Consider the following 12,292-nt stretch of genomic DNA (forward strand, 5'->3'; position numbering starts at 1 on the left):
CTTTCTTCAACAGCTGCTGCCAAGCTGCCTGTACCTCCTCTCCAGGCTGGCTAACTGGCTAAGCAGCTACCCTGCTAAAATCCTCAAAAGTTTTGTTCTAAATTTGCAGAATAATTGCATGGCAAAAGGAAAAGAGACCAGGAGAGACATGGATTTTAGGGTTGAGGGTATCAACAAAAGGACTTAGAACCGTTCTGAATAGTGTTTTGTAATTAAACTAAACTACTGTATTTACACACCCTATGGAACTGTTGTCAAGAGATATTCTGCCCAGATTAGTATTTTATATAGAAGTTAAAATACAACGTATTTAAGCAAAAAACAGCTAGAAGACAGAGAAAGCCCAAGATGAAGTTAACTTTCTCACTTTCAGAGTCCTTCAGCAGCTAGAACCAAGCACAATACACCAATAGCCAGAGACATCTGACTTCTCAGTAATGCTTTTGAGCATGAAGAAGAAAAGGTTATAACGACATTTTCATGCTCTTATGCCTCAGCAGAAAATCCCTTCTACCTCAGTCTGTTACCCTCTATAATCTGTTCCTGAGTTAATGATTCCCACTTTTCTCCACCCATGAAGTACATACAGGCCCTCCAGACAGATTTTCTTTATATATAGCTTTACTAATTCTCAAAATTTATTCTACTTATGAGATGAAATATTGAAAACCGAAGACATTAAAACCCTCTTTTCATGCTTAAAATGTTCACTGGAGATCAACATAAAAATAAGAGAAGCTACCTTTATGTCAGGCCATTGAGTGCACTAATACACCAGTGCACTAATATTCCAGTCCCAGCTGGAGTGTCCGTCTACATCTCTGCCCCAAGGCCCAGGACCATTACTCTCTACCTAAGCTCCCCAACCTTGCTCCTCCCCAACCTTGAGAAGAAACCTACAAGATTACAGTAGAATTACTATTTGAAACCTGGAATTGCGAGCAGATAGAACAGCGAGGCATACTGCTGACAACACGCTTGCACATCAATATATGAAAATTTAAAAGGTATGTTTACAACGTTTAAATACAGTCTCATCTAACAAAAAATGCAGCATTTTTTAATCTTAGTTCCCATTTAGGGAAAGCTTTAAAAATGCCTTTTTTCAGGTTCTCCTATATATACTTTGGAGATAAGTTGATTCCGACTCCTTTCAGGAAAACTGAATTTCAACCAAATATACTGTTCAAGTGAAATGTTTCCCATAGCTGTACCTGCTTCAACTACACGTTCTTTGGCAAGTGTGTGTGTGACAATGAAATGTTCGTTGTAGAGCAAAGCAGCTGCAGCACTGGCCTGAGAATGGAGGAACATGAGTTTAACAGCTTGTTAAGATCTGGAATTAAAATTCTATCAGTAAGTCAGAAAAATCATGTTCAGGGTATCTTAGAAATAAAGAAGTTACTGCAGCCAAGTAACTTCAAGACATCTCATGAAATAACTAGATCAAAACTGAGACCCAAGATCACGAAGATAAGTACAGGATGGTGCATCTCTCCTATGAGGAAAAGATGAGAGAACTGGGACTGTTCAACCTAGAGAAGTGAAGGCTTGGAAAGAGTTTGTCAGAATATATAAATAATTGTAGAAAGGATGGATAGAGGACAGAGCCAGGATTTGTTCAGCAGTGCCCGGTAACATGACCAGGGGCAACAGGCACAAACTTGGAGTTGAACACCAGGAAACACTTTCTTATTGTGAGGGTAACCAAGCACTGAAATAGGCTGACCAGTGAGCTCCTGGAGTTTCCATCTTCAGGAATATTCAGAAGTCATCTGGACATGGGCCTGGGCAACTCTAGGTGTCCCTGACTGAGCAGAGGGGCTGGAGGAGATGACCTCTAGAGGTCCCTTCCTATCTCAATCTTTCTATATGATTCTCTGTGTAAATTAAGATGTTTTAATGAGTCTAAAAGACCTGGTAAGGACTTCTTATAGAAAAAAACACAGAGAGTTCTGTGAAGAAGAAACTCACTGTAAAAAGAAACAAGCTTCTCTGTACTAGAAATGCAACATATTGACAATGAAATGGAAAAATGCTTGAGATGGATGGACTGCAACATGGATAACGATAGTTCCATTATATGCGAAATATCAAACAATTCTGGGAACACAGACAATTCAACATTCACTGCAAAGGAAAAGTAGAAGACGCTTTTGCAAAATCCATCATTAGTCTGTAAAATTCACTGCAAAGCTCGTAGTAGTCTTGTTCTGTATGACCTTGACACGCAAGGCTTACTTGTGCTGTGAGCTGTTTCCCAAATAAAGACTGCACAAACATACACTAGTAACCACGCACACCATGGGTTCCTAGAACAAACTAGCTCTCCATGTAACTACACAGGACTGTTAAAAAACATTAAGCATGTGTTTCAAAAAGCAAGAACTGAGATGTCAAAATACTTCTACACCAGAAGATGCAAGAAACTTGCTGGTACCCAATGATGTCTAGAAGTGCTGCTTTCCTGCTCCTTCAATTTTAAGTCCAGTTGTGTGATGATCATAATCAATGCAGTCCATTCTACAACAAAGAACTACATTGTGAGTTAACATGGATAAAATGATATACTAACTGGAGCAGTATACAAAAACCTGTCTGAGAGATACACAAGCTGCTAAACTTCTGCGAGTAACACAGGGCTGTTTTAATTATCTAAGAGTGTTTCCCTGATAAAACACGTTCCTCTAAGCACCTGCCTGCTAATACGCTTAAATTCTCTCAGCATCCCAGCCTTCAGCATATATTTGAGTTTGTGTTTACATTATCCTCACAGCACTAAAAATATACATAAAATCTGTTTCTTAAGGAATCTTTCAATAAAGTAATTTTAAGATATTTGAGATTATTCACAGCTTTCCATTTCACCAGATGTACCAAACTGAGGAAGTTATATTTAATATGACAGAGAGAGATGTATTTTCCTTTTATATGCTTTTTCAGTTTGGTGACATTCTATTACCTACTGTTTGAATCGGTATGAGAAAACTAGGAATATTTTCTACAGTTCATCCTTTTTTATTATTTAAACTTTTCATAACTATACCTTCCTACAAATACTATAGCACACAACAGAGCTTTCATCATGAATATAAACCTTTCCCACAGAATTTGTGATTCCTGATATTATTCTATTTAATAAATAATGATGTTAATGATGGAATTCTTTTGTCTTAATTATAAAACACATCGTCAAAACATTTATTATTCCAGATACAGGACTATATTCTCATGTGGCGGTATCATCTGTAAGTTCCCTCTAAATATTTTCAGAAAATGTATAATTTAAGTTGAATTCCCAACATAAGCTATGAATATTGGATTAATTATAAGTATTATATTTTACATTTTCCAAATTTTACGTTTTCCAAATGTTACATTTTCCAAAATTGTTTACACTGTGGAAAAGAAAAGGAGGTCTGTTCAGACACGGTCATGGAAGCGAGGAAAACAGAAGAGATTTCAGGAAAACATGTAGAGATTTCAGCCTTTCTTACCTGAGTTCCCAAACAAGCAACCATCATGTGAGTGAGAAGTTTAGCTGCAAACATCGCACACCTGGTGCAGAAAAGGTGGGAGATAATAGCCAAAGTTAAACCTACACAGGAGAAAAAAGGAAACAAAAGTAGTCAAACTTAAAGCTTAGGCAAATAAACTGTGATAAAAAGAACAATGTGGGATCACTTGAAGGTGCAGATCATTAACAAACATACTAACAACAACAAAAAAACACCCCCAAACATTACAGAGATGTATTCACTTTGGTTCACACCGGGTTCACTCGTGAATTTAGTACTGAAGTACTGACACCTATTTAACTTTTTCATAGGCTTGGGAGCTAAAATAATTACTTAATGTAAACAAGCCATTTTTGCACAGGATTTTTGTTTTAATTTGTGCATGGTGTGAGTGATTGTCATAATAGTTAAATACAAGGCAAAGATAACTCTTCAGTGTTCATATTACTGCATCCAAAAATGCTTTTAGAAAAAAAAAAATAATTGCCCCCAGCTGAGTAGCATTGCTTTAGGAGATAGCTATAACCTTCTAAACGGCAGTCCCCCTCTTGATCTGTGTTGACTGTAGAAAATCATTACAGCAGTACTCAGAAAGAAGAACACCTCTTTTCATTTCACTAATTCACTGTGGATATGGACAGAACAGAAATGGGAAGAGCCGTTACCTACCAGTGAGTAGTTCTGAGAATAAGGACCCTAGGAAAGCTGAGCCACTAAGGAAAACTCTGATAAAGCTCATTATTTAGAGTTAATAGCTTGTGCACCTTCACACCCCACGAAGGGCAGGAATTTGGATAGTTATGGCAGATATTTTAATTTTTCTTGAGGCAGACTGATCACTCAACTACAAGTATTTGTAAGATATGAATGAAAAAAATCACTGCAGAAAGAATAGTTTCTATATCTTTCAAAAATTTGCTAGGGGTATTTATGCAACTGTCTACATAAGAAAATTTTTGAAAAAATAATATTCTATTTCCCTCTACCATATTTCTTCTTATTTTTCTTTTTTTTTATTCTTCACATGTAGATGGAGATGTTAGAGAAATAATATCTTTACAGCTCTTAAATCTAAAGCAATTTGTTAATCACTAGATTTAAATATATATAGTCACGTAAGGAAACATCTTCAACCAGCCAAAGATGCTGAAAGGCATTGCAGTTATATTCCCTTAACCAAGCTAAACTGTTCTTATTTTTAAAACTCATTCTTATGACACAGGAACATAGTAAATAACTAGTGCTGAGAAAGGACCTGTAGCTCTGTAGCAGCAAAATATTTATCTTAGCATCAGTTTCTACAGTACACTGGTTTATTTCAGAGTGTTTTTTTCTTCAGTTTATACAGCATTTTGCATTCTATGGCATATTTGTCCCCACAATTTACTCGTTTTTCCTGTAAACCAGTAATTACATCTGTTTATTATAGTTTCTGGGTTTTTTGTTTACTTTAACACAATCTAAGTTAGTCTGTTTTCTTTGATATGGCTGAGGCGTTAGAACAATTAAGGAGCCTAGCTTTAGTCTGGTAGGGCAGTTTGCTGGGAGGGCATTAACAGGGGATTTAGCTGCTTGTACCGTTTTTGTTACTCATACAGTGATGATCTAGTACAGAAGTCATAAACTCACAAGGAGCAGACCCAGAACCCCAGTTATGTGCCATATGGTTAGACTAAGAAGCCCTTTAGCATGTAATTTCTGTCTCCTTCAGAAACCAACCAGAGTTTAAAACTTCATTCAGACGTCCAGAAATGCTGCCATAGCTGTCAATGAAGAGGGTGGTGATCCTCATAGGATAAACTCTTGGGTTTCTCCCAAGGTGTTAGGTAGTAGTTAGGCAGCAGCAAAGCATAATGGAGCTTTACACATGTAATACAGGATCTATTGCCCTCAAGTTATCACTCCAAAGTGTAAATTGTCAACTAAGCCCATCAAAGAGCTTTCAGGCTAGGTGGAAAAGTGTCTGAAGGATTTGACAAAGAGGACGACTGTAGCTATGCTAAAGAGGAAGGTGAGTTTAGGATTTTTAAGTTTCTTCCCTCAAATGAACACCATATTTCTCTTTCATATGGTTCAATAAAACATCACAACGAAACAGGTTTCTTTGCTGGACTTTCATTTCAGTGGCAAAATTTGTCATTTTGCAAATACCGGACAAGGTGGCAACTTAACACCATGAAATTAGTTAACATTCTTCCAACACCCCTTCAAATAAAAAGATTGTCATCACTTCCTAAAATCACTAAAAATCAGTCAGTCTTACAGGTCATCAGTTGTTGTTAATGAGAAAACTGTCCTAAATCAGCTGACCTGAAATGCAGATGAATCCTGAAGAGAAAAAAGCCTCATTGTACGATGATAAATTGTCTGTTTGGGCATAAACTGCATAGATGGACATATGAGAGCAAGAGCATTCCACATAGTCTGATGTGTCGTCAACCACTTTGCAGAACCCGCCATCAGACAGCCAGCTGCAAGACAAAAGATTCACAAATCTGGAGGTGGACTTCTGTAATTTACATGGTAAGCAGGCTTGAAAATTGCTGGTTTATCTCTGAAACACAAAGTTTTCCAAAACTACTGTTTTGTGTAATCTTTTAGATGCAGTTCTCAGAATATCACCCTTACATTAAATTAAAATATTGTTTATAGTTATCTATGAGTTAATATAGTTATCTATGAGTTAAAAAAAAGTAACTGTATGGTAATGGACATTTTTTTCCACGAGAGAATTTTTGTGGCCATGTTTTTAAAAATTCTGTGAGATTTACAATCTGACTTTTCAACTAGTTTGTTGCTTAACTTGCACAGTTAACTTGCACAGTTAACTTGCACCAAATTGCCCATTATGGAAAAAACTTCATTTTATACTGCTCTTCGTTGTTTTGAAAGTAAAATTCATTTTTTGTTTTCTTTAAGTGTTGCTGAACTGATTTTGAAAAAGAATACTACAGGTGACATCCTAAGCCATTTCTAGGGGAAATCACATCTGCTCTGTGATACAGCGTCTAGATAAAAGAGCAGCACTTGGGTGAATTCCGCTGCATCTCCTTCCTGAAGAAGAATAGTGTATATGACTGACAGACCGATGTAATCCTGTCAGTCTAACAAGATCATACCTAAACCAACTAGATCTCAGAAGGATACATAACATAATTCTCCCCAAATACATTTATACTGTATTTCCTGTATGAACAGGAAAGCTAATGCAGCCTTGAAAAGCATACAAAGAAAACTTTATTTCTTTTTTTTTTCTTTGCAATGGTATGAGCAGCAACAAGAATGGAAAATGATCAATGGTTCACCATGTTCTCGAAAAAACAGGAGACATCAACTTAAGCCAGTAGCAACAATATTTAATTAAAAAAAACAAAACAAAACAAAATGGAGATGGGTTTTCTGTCAAAAAGTAATAGCCCTGTAGAGAACGTCATCAAAAGATGTGCTAAAATTCTGGATGGTGCAAGGGAAGACTAGACAAATTTGTGGCAGACAAATTATCTGGAATCATTTGGTAGACAAATCATTGGAAAAACACAAAATCACATTCAGCTCAGTCAGTCACCAGAGAGTGAACTACTTTTTATGCTTGTCCTGATCTTACTCTTCCCTGGGTATTTATTTTAGCCACTACTGGAGACAGGATACTGGCCTAGATACATTCCTGATCTATCCCTTAACAGGTTTTTTTGGTTCACTTACACCGTGTCTTCCACAGACCAAAGAAAACAGAGGGTATTAGCAAATTAGGATTATCTTGAGCTATTTACAATATCAGAGATACGGGTTTAATTCTTTACTTTTGTAAGAATGGATTTGATCTGTTGTCTGGTAACCACTGTTAAAGAGTGCAAAGTCAGTAATAGTAGTGAAGTGATGTAATTCTGGAATTATGGCTTTACAACAATGCCTAACACTTCATTACATCATCTGAATGGTATTTTTGTGAAAAAAAGTCAAGAGTAGAGGTCTGAGAAATGTCTAGAATAGAACAATTATAAATTTCATTTTATCGGAAGATTTATGAGCTGGTACAAAGGCGGGAAAAATTACGGAAAAAAGGCAGATATGAAATGGGTCAATGTTATACCTGTGCAATGATCTACTCGGGGTTATCACATCTTAGGTAAATACACAGGTTCACAGTTGAAACTGGAAAATTAAACAGATTAACAAAATAACCTTTCAGCAGCTTGATTCCAGAGGAGACATAGAGACTTTCGTGGAACAATCCGACTTCCGGTAGCATAAACCCGATAAATGACTTCATTGTTATCTTTCAAAGGGTGTGGACTCTGGCCCTTCAAACTCATGGAAAAAACCTGAAACAACACACACAATGTAAACACAAATTTAATAGTAAAATTTAACTGTCAGTGCTTGTTTTAATCAGACAGAGCAAAATGTTCTAAACACATTTAAGATCTTTTGAGCATTATCTAAATTAAAATAATTTCTTGAAAAAAAAATTGCGTTGTCTTCAAACCTTGTTCTTCAAGGCAAGTTCTTTATCTCCAGTAAGGAACCACTGCTGACTGCTGTATTCTGTGAACTGTACAGATTCACAGTTCTCTTCTTGAGGAGGTGATAACACAACAGACACCTTTAGTAAATGTTCAGGCACTTGTATAGAATCACCATCTTTTCCATCAAATCTGTGTCCATTGATTTGCTGAGGAAACCAGTTGTGAGCCATAATTGCAATGTAGGGGCAGCTGTCAAGGATATTTTTTCCTCTGTTGAAATGGAAAAGCAATAGGGCTGGTAAGTGGAGCTGAGCTTCACTATTCTTCACAGAATGACTCTAAAATGTGTTTGCAATTAATATTTTATTCTTCCATCATTTTTAGGCCTTATGACATTTAATTGACAGTTTCAGTTCTGTGAAAAAAAGAGGGCTGAATTATTATATAGTATTATGTATTTCAGCTTCTCCATTTCTCCTCTGGCTTTTGCTCACTATGACCTGCAAACCCCTCCACAGTAAACTAGGTTATCATAATCCTCATCTTTATAATTTGATCTAGAGATGAGTCTACAAGAGGGAGAGGCTTGAGAGATCTTGCTTTACCTCTTTTCCCCAACAGATGAGGCAAAAAATCTTGGAATAAAGAATTTGAACTTTCAAGTTCCGGACACTGGTCAGGAGAATGTTAATATCTACCAGTGCCACTCAGTGTCTTTTGGCTAAGATGGGTCTCATAGCCTTTAAATTTAGGAAATGGCAAGAAAAGTTACATCTCCAAAAGAAGTTGAGATAGAAATCTAAACTATGCTGATTTTCTGAGGGAAAAAAACATTTTGTTTTGTTTTTTTCCCCTAAATTCAGCTACCAGTTTTTCAATAGATTCACAGTGGGAGAAAGCCACTTGTCTCATAAGAGTGTCAACTCTCTCTGCAGTTACCTATATCTCCTGCCCAGCAGCCTGATCACAGAGTATTATGCACTTGCAGACAAAACTAGTAATTTGAAACTACATCTAGTAGTAGTAGCTTTTAAAAATTATAAATCATGTTCAAGTGAGGAAAACTAAGCACAGACAAATTACAAGATGCCTGTAGAAATTCTGGATTGCTTACTTACATCTAGGTCTCAGAATATGGCTCTCCCATCATACAAATGCATATTATTTTCTTAGTAAGATTAATGAGTAGTTTTCCAGGCAATATTTGAGCTAAAATGAATTAATACATTCCAGATCCCCTGACTGCCACAGCTAACCCCTACCCAGTGTACCAGTTATCTGTGACACCATCTCGTAGTGCCAATACAGTAAGTAACAGAGTGCAACACATTTTCACACAGGTAATGTATTAGATGACAGAGAAGCCCCTTTTCTAAAAATGTAATCTAAATTTTTATTACATTTGTAAGTTTTCATGCATTTCCAAAACACGTTATGAACTGAAGTTTACTAACCTCTCTCCTGGTGACCCACACATTATGCCAGTTAACAGCGAAAAAGCAAACTTCTCAGTCACCACAGCAAGCAGGCTATAGCCTCGTGTGTCCTCGCGTTTTGGGCTAGCCAGAGCACAGAGTATCTCATAGAAAAGACTTCTGCTCCTAGCAGTGAGTAACTGTTTTTCACCTACGTCGGTAACCTAATGAGAGGAGAAGAAATCAAACAACATTCTGTACGTAGAATTCTGCTGATAACATTTTCTCTTGTTGAATGGATTAGTAGGACCTCCATTTTCATCCCAGCATTCAGTCTGAAATTTCAGGATCTTTTTTCCACTTTCTGATCATTGCTGCCAAGGCACAGAGATGCAGACTATGTTAAAACTACATAAAGTTATACTTATTAATAAGGATTTGATTATGAAAGAAACAATTTGGCATTTTTTTATTCTTTCACAAATCAAAGATTGTTGAGTCCTGAGAATTTTTGACATTAATTTCTCTCTTTTCTGTATCAAAAACACAATGTTCATGAATATTGCTATACTTCTTTGTATAGCTCCTGTGCATTTTCCACTAGTCTAGAAGAGCCAGAAAGCCATAAAACTAGTCCCAGAGTTTTCAGAGATCTTGGTGCAATGCTGAGGTGCTCAGCTACGCTGCCAACCCAATTCCCAAAACTGCTGCAGGAAAAAAAGGCAAGCTACATGCCCGGTTAAGAGCACAGCAGGCTCCAGCTGGCTCCGGTAGGATTTGCTTCTGTGTTGACTGTAGTCAGCTGTGAAGATATGAGCAAATCTTGGGCCTCACCATCTTCCATTAGGGCTAAAACCAACAAAGATGTGTCTGAGAATCAAAAACCACAATAAGCTCTGTCAAAGTATGACACCAGATTTTGCACAGGAGAAAATCTTGAGCTATAGGTATGTACGCAGAATAAATACTGGTTAATCTTTTCAACCTTTTTGGATTTTTAGTTCCTGCCACCATCCTAAGCAGTCACAGACAAACTTCTTCCTTAGTTGTCGAACTTCACAATTTCTCTTTCTACCTTTGCAGTCCGTGTCCCTGAGTCACTGCTGTGGATGCTAACCTTCATCTTGTCACAGGCTTACTCTTATTAAAGTCATTGGTCATTCAAGAAAGAGCAGGAAAGGTTTACCTTATCTATTATATGCATCACAGCAGTAAGCTGCTCTTCTGTAGCTTCTGTAGCCACTCTGACATTCAGATTCTGGAGGACTCTGTGTAAAATGGTGTCATCAAGAGGCTGATGCAGCTGGTCAATGAGACCCCAAACTGGCAAGGAGTTTGAATCTGAGACAATGGTGATGTTAGCGATACCATACACGACATCTACTCTGGCCCCTCCTGTGAGATTAGAAAGTACAACCTGGAAACGTTTTGGAAATGGATTTAAAGATCCCGTCTTTGGAGTCAGGGTCACATCTAGAAATGTATTTCTTTGCCCAGGTTCAAAAGTCAATAAACCTTCAGATCTGGCAAAATCTTGTCCTGCCACAGCTGGAGATATGAAGGTCCGACCAATAGGCTCAGGTTTTTGCAGCTCCTTGAAACAAACCAAAAGAGTTTTAGGTAACATTTTGATAGATACAATTCTTCAAAACCAGCTGCTGTAGAAAACACGTGCTTTAAATGGGTAAAATTTAAACATGTAGAAAAGAATTCCTCCTTCAAAATGAAGCTAAGAATGACATAACAATTACATTACAATGAAATAATTCCCTGAAAGAGCAATTTGTCACTTATAGTCAGTGACAACCTAGGGGAAGAATTATATATATTGTCAATAAACAGGATTCTTCTCTTTCTTTTCCAGAACAAAAATCACAAAGCTTTTCTGGATGACTAGATATTACAGAAATGTTAGCACATCCGTAAGGTGAATTCTGGAGGGAGTGATGTTAAATTTGTATTTGCAACATGATGACCCTCGGTTCAGGGTACAGACAGGCATTACAGAGTCATAAAAACTGAACAAAAGCAGAGCAAAAGTTTTAGACACCTGTGTCCAAACTAAGATCAATTTCAGTCCTTAAAAAAAAGAATGATTCATTTAGGTCCAAAGGCTTAGCAAACACTATGGGATACACATGCAAGGCAGACAGATGAACTCATCTATGGTTGCACTACAGCCTCATTTCCCTGTGAAGCAGCACTATTTTTACCTTCCATGATGCTTTCAATCTTCACATTTTTGCTCTTTTTGTCAGTTGGTATAACCTTGATATTAGATCTGGTAATATAATAAAACTTTCCTTAAGTGGAAACTAGCATGCTGGGCTATTATTCAAACGTATGATTTTTCAATAAAATCTATTAATTTAATAAGTATGGATTGTGTACTAACTAACTCTAAAGTAAAGGTCTCATATGGTAAGAACCAAGGAATTTTAACTTGCGAAATATAGACCCCTTCTGAAAATGTTTAGCTTTAATTAGTTGAATTTACTTAGGGAGTAAATCAGACATTTTTTGAGTTCACAGGAGAACTTCATAAATCAATGCAGTGCATATCTGTTCAAAATTGCTCTAGACTGTGATCACATCATCTGTGCAAATTCCACTGGGAAGTATTCTTTTGTTTATCCCTTCCAACTGGGAAACAGGGAAATAAATGCAATAAAAGTACTAGTGACAAGAACAGTGTTTAAGAAACCTTCGTAGAAGGAGATAAACATCCGTTTCCAGTTAGTGCATCATTCTTCCTGTCTGCTGTTACCTCTTATTTTACAGGTACCAAGAGTACCGACACTTTAGCACTTCGCCATGCATCCTCAAAACCTAAAAATGTCCAAAGAGGGTTTTTCGCATAAAATATACAAGGATTATATATATTATATATGTA

At 36.9% G+C, this 12,292-nt stretch overlaps 1 protein-coding gene across 1 annotated transcript; it reads right to left on the minus strand.

Moving 5' to 3' along the window:
• Positions 1 to 1,214: 1,214 nt before the first annotated feature.
• Positions 1,215 to 12,228, minus strand: LOC104496686 (G-protein coupled receptor 98-like; the record flags this gene model as incomplete). The annotated part of the gene is made up of 8 exons (XM_010139844.1): positions 1,215 to 1,296; positions 3,498 to 3,598; positions 5,829 to 5,989; positions 7,701 to 7,840; positions 8,005 to 8,254; positions 9,439 to 9,623; positions 10,586 to 10,993; positions 12,194 to 12,228. Coding segments are annotated over 8 exons (1,362 nt in total), but the record flags the coding sequence as incomplete, so codon positions are not given.
• Positions 12,229 to 12,292: the final 64 nt, after the last annotated feature.

Source organism: Buceros rhinoceros, unplaced genomic scaffold, assembly GCF_000710305.1.
Source record: "Buceros rhinoceros silvestris isolate BGI_N320 unplaced genomic scaffold, ASM71030v1 scaffold22167, whole genome shotgun sequence".
Lineage (NCBI taxonomy): Eukaryota > Metazoa > Chordata > Aves > Bucerotiformes > Bucerotidae > Buceros > Buceros rhinoceros.